The 17881-nt window shown below is 48.0% G+C and overlaps 1 protein-coding gene across 1 annotated transcript in view; it reads left to right on the top strand.

Annotated features, from left to right (window-relative positions):
• The window catches only part of lama2 (laminin, alpha 2), a 75721-nt gene that overhangs the window by 11172 nt on the left and 46668 nt on the right, over window positions 1-17881 (top strand). Inside the window, exons 5-10 of the mRNA XM_084453397.1 lie at window positions 3380-3591; window positions 6262-6368; window positions 6757-7023; window positions 11032-11212; window positions 11545-11681; window positions 13484-13720. Of these exons, the coding sequence (XP_084309523.1) occupies window positions 3380-3591; window positions 6262-6368; window positions 6757-7023; window positions 11032-11212; window positions 11545-11681; window positions 13484-13720 (1141 nt within the window). The remainder of the gene's footprint in view (window positions 1-3379; window positions 3592-6261; window positions 6369-6756; window positions 7024-11031; window positions 11213-11544; window positions 11682-13483; window positions 13721-17881) is intronic.

Below are 17881 nucleotides of genomic sequence, written 5' to 3'. Positions count from 1 at the left end.
CTTAGTCATGTCCCTTAGTCCCCTTAGTCATGTCCCTTAGTCCCATTAGCTGTGTCCCTTAGTCCCATTAGCTGTGTCCCTTAGTCCCATTAGCTGTGTCCCTTAGTTCCCTTAGTCATGTCCCTTAGTCCCCTTAGTCATGTCCCTTAGTCCCCTTAGTCATGTCCCTTAGTTCCCTCAGCCGTGTCCCTTAGTCCCCTTAGCCATGTCCCTTAGTCCTCTTAGATGTGTCCCTTAGTTCCCTTAGCTGTGTCCCTTAGTTCCCTCAGCCGTGTCCCTTACTTCCGACTCGAGGCGCAATACAGATGGAGGCCTTTCCCCTCCTCTCTCTCTCTTCAAATCAAATCAAATCAAACTTTATTTGTGTAGCGCATTTCATACACAGAGGCAACACAATGTGCTTTACAGAGACCAATGGGGAGGGTGGGCATAGGTCCCCCCCCTACATATTCCAGGGGGAAGCAAAAAAACAGTTTCACCCGGGGGCCAGAAAAGTGAACTGTAAAAATTCTTCCCTGATCCCTCTCAACGAGACGATCGAGCAAGCTCCTGGAAAATGTTTAACTATTGGCTAAGAACGTTTACAGAGCAGTAAACATGGGCTAAATACTTCATAGGAGAAACATGACTATCGGTAGAGTATACAAATAGTTACAGAGATGTTGCCTACATGGTAGGCCATTATGTGTTAGCTGTCCCTGTAGTCTCTAATAGGAATATCTCTTGTAGTTTTGTCTCTCCCAGCGGAGAGGCGGGCCAGCGCATGGCGACGCCGGGCCCGGCGCTCTGTGCCTCGCCCCTCCGCGCGTTCTCTCACGCTAGCCGGCGCCGTAGCAGTAGCCGTAGCCCCGCCCCAGAGCTGAAAATGAATTATGTGTTCTAGCTCTGTTTTTAATACTGTGCTTCCAGAGCGACAATTTAATGAACAATAACCTTTTTCTTATCATACTGTATCTTATCACTTCCCTGGCCGTGTCAGCTAGCCAGCGGGGCATACAGGGTGCTGGGGCTGGGCCTGGCGAACTGAGCAATATGAGGACGAGTCTCTTAATCAGCTCCAAGTAACGATTATCCGAAGATAAATTACAGTCGTCCCCTGAATATAGTGAACGCTCCCGGCAGAAACAATAAACAGGCTAACGGGTAGAGCGTGTTGTAATGCTCCACGTCACATTAGCCTGGGGATATTCTATCATAACGTGCCGAGGAAATGCATTGTGGGATATATGGATAACTCTTAGGTACGTGCTACTGTGTCTGGTTTGCTTCTCTCTTCTGTAATTGGCTGTCTGTTCCCTCAGCCTGGTGGCAGATGTTGTCAGGTGTCTTGAGGGAGCTACCTGTACATGAAAGGCTAGTGGGACCCAGGCTATCGTGATCCACGTCGCTTCTCTCTAACGTGAGGAAGGAATGCATATGCCTCAGGCTATAATGCGATGACAGCGCTGTGTAAAAAAAAGCCTTTTCTTGCTTCTCTCATGTTTATTCATTTCTCTCGTCTGTCTCCAGTAGCCTGGTGCTGATGTTTTCACAGCGCTTGTAGAAGCCTACCCGTCCATCTGATCACTATATTAGCAGAAGAGTAAGTAAGTACAGTTGTAAGTAAGTAAGTAGCCTTGAGAACCAATGGTCTATCTCCTGATTCCTTAACGTGAGGTAGCTTGATGTACAAGTACACCCCCTGGACTTGACGCTAGTATGTCGAAGTGACTTACTCCCAATCCAACCCTTGATGCTGAGTGCCAAACAGGGAGGCATTGGATACCATTTTTTATAGTCCTTCCTTGGTATGAGCTGGTATTAGCAGAATAATAGAGCTGCAAACAAAATATATATATATACAGTATATATCTCGCAGATCTGTGTATGGACCTAACATGGTTCATATGTCTTAATTCAGGAAAACGATGCAGCAGTGACATGCATCGTTCATGGGGGGCAATGTGTACTGTAGGCTTATAGGGCTGGATTAGAGTCTGTATTCCATTTTGTCTGAAGTTCTCTATGAAGTAATGCCTGGAGTTACAGTATCTGTGAAGTTATGCCTGAGGTTATCTATGAAGTTATTCCTGAAGATGTCTATGAAGTTGGGCTATTTCTTCTTTGAACTTTCCTTTCTTGGTGAGCAGCCTAGCCTACGCTCGTCGCAGTGGAGACTATGTCATATACTGTAATGCTAGATAATACATATGTATGTTAACTAAGCTTCAAGCATAACTTACTGTAATAGATAACGTCAAGCAAAACTGAATAGATAACTTCAGGCATTACTTCATAGATACAGTAACTGCAGGCATAACTTCATAGATAATGTCAGACATAACTGCTTTCTTATAACTGAATAAAGGACCCAATCCAGCCCCATAAGCGTGTTGTTCTCTGACCCTCCCCCTGCCCTCCGATAGCTCAGCTGAAACTCAAAAAGCGCTCCCCTCTGCCCCGCCCCCGGCCGACAGTCACAACCAGTAACACACTCAATTAATAATCGCCACGGCGAACGGAGTCGGAGGGGGGTTTCGGCGGCGCGCGGTTCGCCTTGATCCCGCTCCCCCGTTGGCTGGCGCGCAGATAGACGGTCGGTCGCGGCGGCGATAAGGGAGGCGGGATCCATTAAACATGCAGAGCAGCTGACGTTCCCCGGTTCTTTATCAGACCCCAACATGACTGGCTCAGATACCCGGGAGAGAGCGGGAGCAGGGAGATAAGGGAGGGGGATATGGGTGGGTGCGTGCGTGCGTGCGTGCGTGTGTGTGTGTGTGTGTGTGCGTGTGTGTGCGTGTGTGCGTGTGTGTGTGTGTGTGGGAGACAGAGAGACGCTGCATCCAGCCGACCCTGCTGGATGTGAAGATAAGCATGCTGGGAAGTGAATATGAACTGGCCTATCACTGGGATCATGATTATAATAGGACTGTCTTCTTACCGGGGCCTACGTTCTATAGACACACCAGGGGGCGTGATCTACATGTGTGGTTGGTGCGGGGTGCGTGTGTGTGGTTGATAAGAGGTGTGTGTGGTTGGTGATGGGTGTGTGTGTGGTTGATAAGAGGTGTGTGTGGTTGGTGAGGATTGTGTGTGTGTGGTTGGTGAGAGGAGTGTTGTTTCTGAGGACGGTTGTGTTTAGTGGTATAGTGCGTGTGTGTGGGTGTGTGTGTGTGTGTGTGTGTGTGCATGCGTGTGAGCGTGTGTGTATGGTGGTATAGTGTGTGTGTATGTCATGATATAGATGTTGGTAGGACAGAGAAAACCAGTGCGCTGGACACAACACAACGGCAGGTGCCTTGCTCAAGGGGGATGGTCATTGTGGACTATTGAACAGCAACCCCACTACAGGATTTAAACCAACAACCTGCCCTAACTCCCTCTCTGCTGCCCCCCACAGGTGTTCTAACGGCTACTACGGCCGTCCGGACGTCCCGGGCGGCTCCTGCGAGCCGTGCCGGTGCAACGACAACCTAGACCTGGCCCTGCCGCGCAGCTGCGACCCAATCACAGGAGCCTGCCTGCGCTGCCGCCACGGTTACGGGGGCGTGGCCTGCGACTCCTGCGCCGAGGGCTTCTACGGCGACGCCGTCAACGCCAGGAACTGCCAGCGTGAGTAGAGGAGTAGGAGAAGAGAGGAGAGGACAGGAGAGGAGGGGAAGGGGTCTCTCTCAGTCTCTCCCCATCTCTCTCTCCGTCTGAGGTTCATTAGGAATTCATCACCGCTCAGCCAGATAGATTATTGATCTGTAAGTGTTGATCTAGGGCCTCCTACCGCAACACTCCACTGTTGTGATATAGCCCTGCTATTGATTAGACATGAATGAGTTAGAACACCACACAGCTGACAACAGCTAGCATAGCCCCCGGCCTAATAAATGGCTCCACACACACACACACACACACACACACAAACACACACACACAAACACACACACTGAAGGCCTGGCTAATGGTTTATATCTAATGCTTGTCTTTTTAATGAAGGCTGTGCAGTGAGACGCTCTACTCTCCCCTTCTAATGAAATCTATTGACTGAAAATAAGTGTTTAGTGCGAACTCTATTTCCTGTGAATTAGTCCGGCAGTCCTGGATGATTAGAGGAGAGGAAGAGGACGGGGGGGTGGGGGGGAGGAGAGAGGGGAGAGGAGAGGTTGAGCGAGGGGTAGTGGCAGAGAGAGAGCGGAGAGGAGAGAGGAGAGGTCGGAAGAGGGATTGGAGGAAAGAGAGGGGAAAGAAGAGGGAGAGGAGAGGAAAGGGGGAGGTGAGAGGAGGGAGGGAAAGATTGACGTGTAAAGAGAGAGGGAGAGAGAGATTGGCTTGAAGAGAATGAGAGGGAGAGAGATTGACATGTAGAGAGAGAGAAGGAGGGAGAGATTGGTGTGCAGAGAGAGAGAGGGAGGGAGGGAGAGATTGACGTGTAGAGAGAGAGAGAGGGAGGGAGAGAGTGGCGTGTAGAGAGAGAGAGGGAGGGAGGGAGAGAGTGGCGTGTAGAGAGAGAGAGAGAGAGAGAGAGGGAGAGAGTGGCGTGTAGAGAGAGAGAGAGAGAGAGAGAGGGCGGGAGAGACTGGCGCGTAGAGAGACGGGCATTGATGGATGTTGATGCAGTAATGAGTGTGTAGATGAGGTGTGGGAGGAGAGATGAGAGGGGTCCTGGCGTGGCTGACAGGTGGGGGGACGATCAGAGAGAGAGAGAGGCATCGCGGGCATCGCAGAGAGACGTTAGAGAGACGTCGGAGGGACGCGAGAGGCGGTCTCGGCGCCTCCCTCCCTACAACAACAACAACAACGCTGACGATCACTGGCCGCGATGGCAGGAGCCGCAATTCTCCTGACGGCCGTTCACAACAGCAACCAAGCCCCCCCCCCACCCCGCACTCACACACACACACACACACACATACACATGCACGCATAATATTTGACATCGCCAAGGCGACCCCCCCCCCCCCCTCATTCTAAATTCAAAATTAAGAAGTTTCCCCTCGTTGCGCCCATCTGGAGCTCAGGCTGTCTCTACCCTGCAGGAACGCTGTCACTATGGCTCTTGCATCACATCCTGCGGAACACAGAATTGCGACGGGCGAAAGCAGACTTGCGTGGGCCGATGTGTGAGGGTCAAAGTGTGTGTGTGTAGGTGTGTGTGTGTTTAGAGAGACAGATCATTATAGGTTTGTTTGTGTCGGATGTGTGTGTGTGTGTGTCGTGTGTGAGCGTGCGTGTGCATAGTTAAAACCACAGCCAGCAGATGCCCCCCACCCCCTAAGAGCAGACCATCTGTGAGCTTCTCCGCTCTCTACACGTCCGCACGACGGTTTTAAACACGGGAAGACTGTTCTGCTCTTCCACCGGGCCGAGGTCCTCTAACCTGACGCGGCAGATGGTTTGCTTCCTATAACCATCTGGGAACTCTCCATTGGAAACTGTTTGGAAAAGGGCAGGCACTTTCAAATGTACTCTTTTTTTAACAGGCAGGTGATGGGAAGAACCATCGGAAAAAAATATGAAAAGGCGTTAACTTCAACCGCCCCTCGCTGTCTTAAACCTGCCCAGTGTATCTGTCTGTATATCAAATTCCTCAGAACCAACGCTGGTTGGCGAGATCGTTTTTCCGAACGGGCTAAAGATTTTCTCTATCGAGAGTATCCAGACTGATTTGCGAGTAACAACGTGAACATCAGTCTGGTCTCACAAGGCTAGAGGTCCTCAGAAGCTAACATAGCGGGGTTAGCTGCTAGATCTGCAGACAGAAGCTAGCAGAGCTGGATTAGCTGCTAGGTCTGAAGACAGAAGCTAGCTGGGTTAGCTGCTAGATCTGCAGACAGAAGCTAGCTGGGTTAGCTGCTAGATCTGCAGACAGAAGCTAGCTGGGTTAGCTGCTAGATATGCAGACAGAAGCTAGCTGGGTAAGCTGTTAGATATGCAGACAGAAGCTAGCTGGGTAAGCTGTTAGATCTGCAGACAGAAGCTAGCTGGGTTAGCTGTTAGATCTGCAGACAGAAGCTAGTAGAACCGGGGTAGCTGTTAGATCTGCAGACAGAAGCCAGCTAGCAGAGCTGGGTATCAGATCAGACGAGGAGGAGGACAGGACAGCTTGCTCAACAGCATCACCTGGACCGCCTGCAACTTTGGCTTCTGAATTAACAGTGGGATGAGTGATTAGAGCTATGTTTGATAGCCAAATAACCACTCTGCTCTTCTCTCATCCTCCTCTGCTCTTTTCCTCTCCTCCTCCTCCCCTCCACTCCTCCTCCCCTCTCCTCCTCCTCTCATCTCCTCCAGCCTGCCAATGCCACAGTAATGGATCCTTGTCGGAGACGTGCCACAAGCAGACTGGGCAGTGCCAGTGCAGAGAGCATGTGGTTGGGCGCCAGTGTGATGAGTGCATGGTAGGTCCCCTACAGATGGATGTGTGATTGATTAATTAATTGATTGGTTGATTGGTTGATTGATTGATTGATTGATTGGTTGATTGGTTGATTGGTTGATTGGTTGATTGGTTGATTGGTTGATTGGTTGATTGATTGAGTAAGTGATTGATTGTCTGACCAGCCTCTCTCCTCCAGAGTTTAGTTTTGGCAGATCACATGGTTCTCTGTAATAATAAGAGTATGAGTATGAATCCTGTGTCTCTACTAGCAGAGCACAGACACTCATATCCTTTCTCTGGAGTTATGTCACATCCTGTCTCCATACTCCCTAACGTCCTGCCCACTTCCTGTACTTGCTCCTCCCGGCCCCGCCCCCCACCTCCCACCCTGCGGCCGATTGGCTCAGCCCAACTGCTGGTGGGACGCCGAGCGGCAGGTGTGCAAGCCGTGCGGCTGCAGCGCGGCGGGCTCCATGTCCCAGCGCTGCGACCTCGAGGGCCGCTGCATCTGCCGGCCAGGCTTCGTCGGGCGCCACTGCAGTCTGGGCCGCCCGGCCTACGAGCGGCGCGAGACCCGTCGGCCGGTAGAGAGGGTCCCCATCCGGCAGGTCCAGAGATGGGGCTCCTCCCGTTCGGGGGGCTGCCCCCGGGGAGCGTACCGCCCCCCCGCCGCGGTAAAAACGCACGACGCACGCGTGTGGCGTTTTCCCCTGCACGGGTGTGTGGTGACAACAAGCATCGGAGTGTGCGTTAGTGCATGTAGTATACGTAAACACTCATGCGGAGTGTAAAACTGCATGCGAGTGTGAGTGTCTATACCAAACTAGATTTGATTGATTGATTGATTGATTATTACTTTATTTGTGGGTGTCACAAGCGTTTAAAAGGCTTTTCAAGGATCTGATTGGAGCAGGACACGTCGGACCTCACCTATGACCACCTGACAACAGCTTGACCCCTGATCCTAACCCTACTGTAGCTTGACCCTGACCCTTGACCCTGGTGCTCAGCTCTCATGACGGTCACAGAAGCAGAGGATCAGCAGAATGACTCACCTGACCTGTCGCCTGGTCTTCATCATCAGCCTTCCATCCGTCCAATCAGTCAAAAAGTCTGCCATTCAACTATCCAACCAGTCAACCAGTCAACCAGTCAGCCATCCAACTATCCAATCAGTCAACCAGTCAGCCATTCAACTATCCAACCAGTCAGTCAACCAGTCTGCCATTCAACTATCCAATCACTCAGTCACCCAGTCAGCCATCCAACCAATCAGTCAAGCAGTCAACCAGTCTGTCATCCAACTATCCAATCAGTCAGTCAACCAGCCATCCAACCAGCCTTCTCGGGCCAGCCTGGATCTTTACTGCCTGACAGGCCCCTCCCCCTCCCTGGCTGTGCAAACGTAGCTCTGGCGTCTGTGTGCGTACGGCAGCCGTGTATCAGATGGTGTCATTGTGAAGAGGCATAGTTCACTGGCACAGGAGCCGTCCGCAGACAGAAGCAGAGGAGCGTAATCTCTTAATCGCGTTAAGCTCTCCGCCCGCGTATCTCGGCGCGTCCCTCGGCGGGCTGCGCCCACGGTTCCGTCTGCGGAACGACAGAGCAAAGGAATGTTGAGATAAGAGTTTGCTAGATTTGGAACACCTTCCGGTGGTGTAAATCATTATCTACGCTGACGCAAAAGAGCTTTGTGATTAGGGGAGTAATTAAATCATCGCTCTATGAACAGCTCTTGGCTCGGCTAGCTGGGTCTGGAAGGTTTGGGGGCGGTTGAAGTCCTTCATAGCGCTTCACTAGGTAGAACTGAGTCATTAGAGACACACGTTCGCAACAAACACACACACACACACCAACTGTTATCCGATTGTTTACACACACACACGCAACTGTTATCCGACTGTTTACACACACACACACACACACATACACACACACACAATTGTTATCCGACTGTTTAAAGGAGGAAACCATGTTTCCGCTAAACATCCTTGAAACCATGGCCGATCAATGTGAACTTCTCAGATCTAGATACGGACTGATGTAATATAAACTCTGCATGTCGTAGGACTCGGGTGAGACTATGTGCAATACTAACAGATTGTGATGCCCACACATTGCGTAACATACACACACACGCGCACACACACACACACACACACACACACACACAACCTGTCATCTGCATCGCTGCAGCACCTGGTAGTGGCGCAGACAGGAAGCGGTAGCTGTGACTCATCTTCCTGTCCGTCGCCCTCTGAGACGTCCTGATGATGTCAGAGGACGGACCCCTGCTGACCTGCTCACAGGAGACACATCACATGGATGAAGTCAGAGTCCTGGGTTGGCAGGGCTGATGGGAGGGAGCACGAGGGGGGTGGGGGTGGGGGGGGGAAGGGGTACACGACCAAATTCCTCCCACCCACCCACCCACCCCCGTCTAAATCATAATATATTATGAATCACCCTTGTTCAATGAAGAAAATAACTTCTCCCCTCCATCATTGTTAGAGGAAGAACAACTATAACTAACTTCCCTGCATCCATCCCCCCCTCCACCAATCTGTCCCTCCTTCTCTCCCTCCGAAGATAGAGTAATGAAGGCCAATATATAACCACTCTCCTTTATTCTTATCACGCCATCTGTCTCTCCTCGCTCTATCTCTCTGCTCTCTCTGTAGCTCTTTGCACAACTACTTCCCTGTACATTACTGTGCTATGCTACCCAGGGCTGCTAGTGATTTTCGGCATTCATCTACTGTATGAGCCAAATGCTGCAACTTTCCTGTGTTGCATCTTTACAAACATGCCAACGCAGAGATACAGTAGAACGCGCAAGGCAGTCCAGCAGATGGTCTAGGCCAAGCAATAGCAAAGCTTATTACATAAAATTATAATATAACATAATATAAACTGCAAGTGTTTCCTAAATTATATGTTTTATATTTAGGCATTTTTATTGCAGAAGGCACCATTTATTTTAACAGTCAACACGACAGAAGCCCAGATCAAGACCTTAATAGGACAAATGTAATGCGCAGCGCATTTGCCAGGATTGGGTACAGAAATGTGTTTTTTTACATTTGGAATAGTACCTATTAGGCCCACAATAAAGAGGATTATGATAAAATTAAATTATGTACCTAATGGCAGTGCATGCAATTAAATGTATTATTTGGATGGATGGATGGAGGGATGGAGGGATGAATGAATGAATGGATGGAGGGATGGATGGATGGATGGATGGATGGATGGATGGATGGATGGATGGATGGATGGATGGGTGGGTGGGTGGATGGATGGATGGATGGATGGATGGATGGATGGATGGATGGATGGATGGATGGATGGATGGATGGATGGATGGATGGATGGATGGATGGGTGGGTGGATGGATGGATGGATGGATAGATGGATATATGGATGGATAGATGGCCTGAAAAGGTTTTCATTTCCAGTGTATAAACTATAGATTGAAGTGGAACCTATATAAAAAAATATCCTAATGAAATACAATTACAACTAATGTATGCCAAATAACAAAGTTAGTTACTGAATAGTCAGCCTATTTTGTAAATGGGCCTTGGAGGGGAAAAAAGGTGTCCAAAACCTTTGGTCAGTGAAAAATGTTGTAGGCTATGTCAGTTGACCAACATTTTCTTTGGTTGAAGACAACCAATAGCTATTTCCCTCATGTTAAAATTATCAAAATATCACTTTTCCTTTGGGTGAATGTTGGAACTTCCAGTAGCGCCTGAATCCCCAGTCGTTCGTGTCTTTCACCAGACTGACCGACCCGGTAATGTAACGGCTTCTGTTCACAACACAGCCTTCCCTGCAGATTCCAGGAATTATACTAGGTCTTGACACAGGAAATGGGTTGTGCAGATTTCCCATGAAATCCCTACATGCCCCCTAACAGGTCAATTGCCTAGAATTTAATGGGAAAGCGTATGTGTGAATGGGGTTTATATCTCTTCTCTCTCTCTGCTCTCTCTATCTCTCTCTCTCTCTCTTTCTCTCTCCCACCTCTCCCCATGTGGATGTAATGCTTAGTAGTATGTCATCTCTCTCCAGGTAACTCCATCAAAGCTCCTGAAATGTTTGAAACTTCTCCAGGTGTCTGGGTGTGTTGGCTGCCCCTGTGTGTTGGTGTGCAGTGATCATCTGTCCCCCCTTACCTCGCGTGTTATAACCTCGGAACACCAAAGGGGCGTTTAAAACAGGCGAGCTCAGATCATCACAGGTGTGGCTCCTGACAGAACATGAGAGCCACCTCGGAGCAGCGGGAGTTCTTAGAATGAGATCTGACGCTTCCTCCCTCACACGTTCCCTTCAGACTGCAGGGAGCTGTGCGCTCTCGCTAGGCCCCTCTCTTTGCTTATGTCTGCTTTATGTCAGGTGTTATAACCCATGGGCTATGACAGGTATTATAACCCCTGCTCTATATCAAGTGTTTTAACTCCTCTATATCAAGTGTTATAACCTATATGTCAGGTTTTATAATCCTCTATATCAGAGGTGATAACCCCCCTGTATCAGCTGTTATAACCCCTCTGTCAGGTTTCATAATCCTCTATATCAGAGGTGATAATCCCCCTGTATCAGCTGTTATAACCCCACTATGTCAGGTGTTATAACCCCTCTATGTCAGGTGTTATAACCCCTCTATGTCACCCCAGCCCCAGACCCATGGCGTCCAGACAGTGGGCAGCTGCGTTCCCTGCCACTGCAGCTCGTTTGGTTCCAAGTCGTTCGACTGCGACGAGGGCGGCCAGTGCCGCTGCCAGCCGGGCGTGTCCAGTAAGAAGTGTGACCGCTGCTCGCCGGGACACTTCAACTTCCAGGAGGGAGGCTGCACGCGTGAGTGAGCTCAACCCGTTAGAGACCGTCTGCGTGGAATTTTCTGGAAATTCGATTGAAACGGTCTATAAACGCGCATTTATTTATGTCACGCAAATGTTTTCGGCGTAAAATGGGCTTTAGCGCTGTATCTGTGGCAGACCAAGGCCCAAATACCGTTTGAGATGTTTTTACATACTGTACATTCTGTATCTGGTCTTTATCTGTTCTTCAGTGATCTTTCGCATTTATCAAAGAATCCACGTCCGACCCTCATGCCTCCTTATTTTTCTGTGCTCTCAAACATTTCTGTTGTCCGCTGCGGTTCCACTGTTCTTGTTCTGCTCCCGCAGCGTGCCAGTGTACCCATGTGGGGAACAACTGTGACGCCAACACAGGCCAGTGCATCTGCCCCCCTAACACTGTGGGAGAGAGGTGCGACAAGTGTGCACCCAACCACTGGGGGCATGACATCATGACTGGCTGCAAGGTACTTCCTCCCTCCTCTTCTCTCTGTCTCTCTCTCTCTCTCTCTCCCTCTCTCTCTTTCTCTCTCTCTCTCTTTCTCCGTTCCTCTATCCTTCAATACACTCCTTTACAGTACTGTAAATGCAAGGTATCTCCTTCCTTTCCATTCTCATGTCTTTCTTCCTTCTTTGTTTTGTCTTCCTCTGACTCTCCTCCTCTTTCCTCCCCTTTTTCTCATTCCTACTTCTCTTATGTTCTCTCCTTCTGCTTGTCTGTCTTCTCTCTGCTTCTCCTTTCCCCTCTCTTCTCCTGTCCTCCCCGCCTCCCCCTCTCTTCACACATCTTTGTCTCTCTCTCTCTCTTTTCATTCTTTCTCATCTAAAGAACCATAAAAGGCTTTTAAGCATAAAGTTGAGACTGAACAGAGACTAATAACAGAGACCGACCAAACAGAAGAGCTTTGAAATTACAGTAATCAAAGTGAAGGCAGAGGGGGCTCCTGTTGAAACTAGTAGAGGTGACTTTCTGTTGAAACTAGTATAGGTGACTTCCTGTTGAAACTAGCAGAGGTGACTTCCTGTTGAAACTAGTAGAGGTGAATTCCTGTTGAAACTAGCAGAGGTGACTTCCTGTTGAAACTAGTAGAGGTGACTTCCTGTTGAAACTACTAGACATGACTTCCTGTAGACATGACTTCCTGTTGAAACTAAACTGGTAGGCCCAGTCCCAATGTCCACCCTTACGGACTCACAGACTTTGAGGCACGTTCACGCTAAGTGTGTGAGGGCTTAGGGCTATATCCCATTGTCAATCGTCAAGTGCATGAGGGCTCTCTCGCAGACATTTTGAGCCCTTTATGCCCCTTACATTAAGTCTGCACTTATGCAGACTTTGCCTAAGGGAATTACTCACAGTTCATATCGTTGTGACGTGAAACACAGGGTTACCTGAAGAACGGCCAGTTCAATCAACCACGGACAGTTCAACCAACCCTAACATTCTCGTTACAAAACAAAATATGTTTTCATGTTTTTCAGCTGGACTTGCTTATCTGCACAAGTAGCCTTATAATTATTTTGGTTTCAATATTTTTACGTATAGCTTATCAACCCCGTGGGATTTGTTTGAAAATATGTAGGCTATGGTTATAAATTACATCGCTTTCTGTTGCCCTAAATCATATGATTCCCCAGTTAAAAGCTGCATGTCATTAATCATCCATCTCTCTACAGTGTTCTTTGAATTGAGATTTCCAACATGAATATGGAAAGAGTTGTGAGATGCAGAAATGTGTGTTGTCATTCTTGAGTAAATACTTTTGGATTCATCACAAACAAGAATCACAGGCAGTAATGTAGTTCTCTTATGACCACAAAATGAAATGATTTCAACAAGTTGAACCGAAATGTTTTGAAGGTAATACAGAGGGTTGTGATAATATAAAGGGGATTTGACTCAGCCCAAAATTAATTTACATGTAGGTCTACAAGAAAAACATCATGTAAAATTGAAAAGTAAAATAAAAAGTCCCACACCCACAATAGTAAGAAATATGTTTTGACGTCAAGGTAACGTGATGCCGCAAGTGCTGTCCAATTCCATTTCGAGTCCTTGCAGCCTCTCGCACTCAATCACTTTACCAGGTGACGTGTGATGGCTCAGGGCTTGAGGGTTTAGGGTGGACATTAGGACTGGGCCATAAAGATGACTTACTGTGTAGATGACTTCCTGTTGAAACTAAACTAGTAGAGATGGCTTAATTGGCTGATTGATTAATTGATTTATTTGATTGATTGATTGATTGATTGACTGTGTGATTGGCAGGAGTGCGGCTGCAGCGTGGTAGGGTCCGAGAGGCAGCAGTGTAACCCCAACACCGGCTGCTGCGCCTGCAGGGACAACTTCTACGGCGAGAAGTGCAACGAGTGCAAGCTGGGGTACCGCGACTTCCCACAGTGCACCGCGTGCCAGTGCACGGTGGCGGGCTCGGAGGACCAGACGTGCGACCCGGAGAGAGACGTGTGCGCCTGCGCCGACCGCACCGGACAGTGCAGCTGCAAGGTAATGTTTTGACGGGCGATGTTTAACGGCGCCGGTAGGTAACCACGTTGAACGGTAGACTTGCGAGTCAGCCTCTAAACGCTGCGCTCAGCTAGAGACTGAAGTGATTCGTCCAGGTTTCGTTGCTAGGTGGTGCTGTTGGTTGGTGGAAACAATTTGAAAGAACCAATCCAATGTCTTTAGGGCGGTCCTTCTTAACGGGGCGATGAATGTTTTTATTTGTTGTGATTCTCCAATCCAGTTTGTTTGGAGGACATAATTTCCTATTGGAGATGTAGGCAGTGGCTTTGATTGGTAGCGTCGGTTTTCACCTGTTCTGGTGACGATTTTCAACGGAGTCTCCAGACTTTCGGTGGCAGAGATCTCCGAAGTTTGGCATCGCAAGACTAATTTAACGGTAGCATTTTCAATGTGACGGAAAATGTTTAACGCTAACCTTTAATGGTTATAGTAGTGGTAAGGTAACATGCTAACTCAACCAGCTGCAGACTTTCAACCCCCTCACACAGAGCAGCTACAAGGCAGCGCATGATAATAGATGTTAATCTATTATTATTATTATTATTATTATTATTATTAATATTATTGTTGTTGTTGTTGCTGTTATTATTAGTATTAGTTTTATTATTATTATTATTATTATCGCTATTATTATTATTATTATCGTTATTATTATTATTATTATTATTATTGTTATTATTGTTGTTGTTATTATTATCCTGGAACCACAGGGATGTCCTCTTGGTCCAATGATCGACACTGATATAAATCTTGTATAAAACTGTGCTTTATTATCTTGAAGTACTAGAAACACACAGCACTGATTTCTACCCTGGTCACCAGCCCTTTGTTCTGATGCAGAGCTGCAGCCTGTTTAAATGTCAAGAGTTTTTCTAACTACCAGTCGTAGTGATAATGGCGAGGGCCTCCCGGCGGTACCTGAGGCTCCCGTACTGACGGGACGGTGTGTTTAGCTCTGTAATTAGCACTAAATGTCATTGTGCTCTGAGCTGGCTGCCGCTCTACTCCCTCCCTCTACCCTCCCCCCTCTACAGCCAGACTCTCTGCAAAGCAGCACCCTGTGTGTGTGTGTGTGTGTGTGTGTGTGTGTGTGTGTGTGTGTGTGTGTGTGTGTTGGTGCGTGTGTCGGTGTGCGCATGTATGTATGTCGTGTGAGCAGCACCCTGTGTGTGTGTGTGTGTGTGTGTGTGTGTGTGTGTGTGTGTGTCCATGTGTGCATGTGCTGTGTGTACGACAGTGTATTGGTGAGTGTGTGTGTGTGTGTGTGTGTGTGTGTGTGTGTGTGTCCATGTGTGCATGTGCTGTGTGTACGACAGTGTGTTGGTGAGTGTGTGTGTGTGTGTGTGTGTGTGTGTGTGTGTCTGTGTGTACGATAGTGTGTGTGTAGGCTTCTCCCTGTCCCCAGTCTGCCACTCTGCCTGCCAGCCTGCCTGCTCCCTGCCACAGCCCTGCCAGGCAGCCTGCCATCTGAGAGAGTGTGTGGGAGTGAGAGATGGACACAGTCTGCATGTGTGTGTGTGTGTGTGTGTGTGTGTGTGTGTGTGTGCCTGTGTCACTGAGTTCTAATAAATGTTGTATGTCACAGGGTTCTAATAAGCGAGAGAGTGGTGTGCATGTGTGTGTGTGTGTGTGTGTGTGTGTGTGCACATGTGTGTGTGTATGTGTGTGAGTGGGAGATGGAAATAGGATTGGTGTGTGTGGGAAGGCGTGTGAAGATGAGTGCAGTAGCAGGCGAGCGGCTGTGCGTATGTGTGTGTGTGCACGTGTGTGTGTGTGACAGTGCTGTGACACGGTGACAGGTTGTCATATACAGGCCAACCAGGAGACATGACAATACTCATTAACTCTGCCGAGATCTGAACTGCACACACACACACACACACACACACACACTCACACACGCACTGCAATAAATTAGAGATGAATGAATAATAATATTACCATTATGTTAACTATGAAGAAATGTTATCTTTCTATATTCTGGAAACCCCGTGAACCCAGCAGGGCAGAGAGACAACGAAGACATGAACGATCATTTTGACAAAGATGTCAGGATGCCTCCTTCACCTCAGGCTTTAAAAAAAGGCTGAGGGAAAAATCACATCAAATACTTACTCGAACATTAAAACAAAACCGACTGGCATTCACAGAGCTTAAAAACAATAGCTAATCTCCAAAATATTGTCAAAGAAGCATTTAAAATTAGTAGTAGCTGAAAATGTCTTCCATAGAAATACTATAGGGACCAGTCAACTACTGTACAGCAGCTGTCATCTGTAGCATCTTACTGCTGGTTAAACCACCCACAAGCTACTATAGTATACAGTACTATAGTGTAGATACATATAGTATACTATAGTATACTATACTCGGCTGCGCCTCATTCCCATGACCGCAGCACAACCCATGGTATATTGGCGACATCCCACACCCTCTCATGGGTTATTGCTGTACCAGTGGCCTTGTGGTTAGAGTGCCCGCCTTGAGATTGGGAGGTTGGAGGTTTGATTCCTGGCCAAGTCATACCAATATAAAAAATGGTACCCAATGACTCCTTGCTTGGAGCTAATTAACAATATTAGCAAATAATATTTGGTTTGTAGCCCATCAACTGGAACAGCAAACTCATTAGTGGAAGATTTAGGATACACCCGAACACACTCGCGCTCCAAGAAAATGCTATTGGCTATAATCAAACGCTACAGTGTACAGGAAAAAGCAAATTGGTTTTAGGCAAGCGCTGCAGACAATTTACTACAGGCAAATGCAAAATTATTTAAGGATTTGGCGAAGGTGTTTCATTCCCAGACCAATCAAGATTTCACTATGACTACATTAAGACCAGTTCAGTTTAATGAATAGAAAATGTATATCTTTGTTTAAAAGGTGCTGCTACAGGCAAGATAATATACACATGATGGCACTCTGAGGCAACTCATTATATTTAGATTTTTTTCAGTTATTGAAATGTAAAACAATCAGGTGGACAATCTCTAAAGTGGACCACATCTCTTGCAGACACACATCATATCAGGCTCCAGCCTAGAGAGATAATAGTGAATTAATTTAATGACAAGGACATTCACCTGATTAAAAGTGTTCTGTGCCCCAAAGCCTGCCTGCGTTCTCTGTGTCCCAGTTACAAATCAAAGACAAACAACAGATGGTTTTCTATGTGTTATCGCCGGTCTCTCCTCTGGCCTCTCCTCTGGCGGGATGCCAGGTTTGGAGCGCCGTTAGCCCGTCAGTGGTCTCGCATAGCCAGCCCGGTCTCACACTTTGTTTACACCGTGCCAGCGCTGGACTTATTGCCATCGGCGGATCGGGGGAACAAAACTAATTTCTTTAAACTAATCACAAGCCATCTTCAGGGGAGCGGTTGCTAGGTTGTTGCTGTTTCGCATAGTCTCTATTGAATCTGATTGGCCAGCGCTATCAAGGCTAATAACAAGGCTTAGCACCAAAACCTACATCCGGTGAGTCAGTCTAGCCTGTCGGCGATGGTTAGCCAGGACGCGCCTCATCGGCCATGTGTCCCTGGTGACGTTACAATATGAATGGAATACAGTAATCTAAAGAAGAGTTTAAGAGACGATACCAACTAAACTATTTGTGCGGCGCTACAGTGAACTGATCTGGGCTGAGTTTCCCAGAGGCATCGTAGCGCTACGTTCATCGTAGCGCTGTGATGAACGCCATAGCTTCCGATGAACGTAGCGCTACGATGCCTCTGGGAAACTCAGCCCTGGTTAGTATGAACTCTCACCTCTAATCAGTGATGTTCATTCTGGGGAGGTGCTAGACTGTGCGTGTGTGTGTGTGTGTGTGTGTGTGTGTGTGTGTGTGTGTGTGTGTGTGTGTGTGTGTGTGTGTGTGTGTTGGATGAAGCATCTGATAGCATACAGTAAGAGTCAGATGTACCATATGAAGGTTGGCTTTGGTCTATTGAGCTCTCATCACAAATGTCACCAGGCTTCTCTTTATCAGCCTCACTCAGTTACATCACACACACACACACATACACACACACACACACACACACAAAATTATGTGCATGCACAAGCACTCCTTCAAACACAAACACTCACACGTTGACTATCAGTGACATGTCATTCCACACACACACACACACACACACAC

Source organism: Borostomias antarcticus (assembly GCF_949987555.1).
Source record: "Borostomias antarcticus genome assembly, chromosome: 19".
NCBI lineage: Eukaryota > Metazoa > Chordata > Actinopteri > Stomiiformes > Stomiidae > Borostomias > Borostomias antarcticus.
The sequence above is the reverse complement of the archived record's forward strand: the minus strand, read 5'-3'. Positions and strand labels throughout refer to the sequence as shown.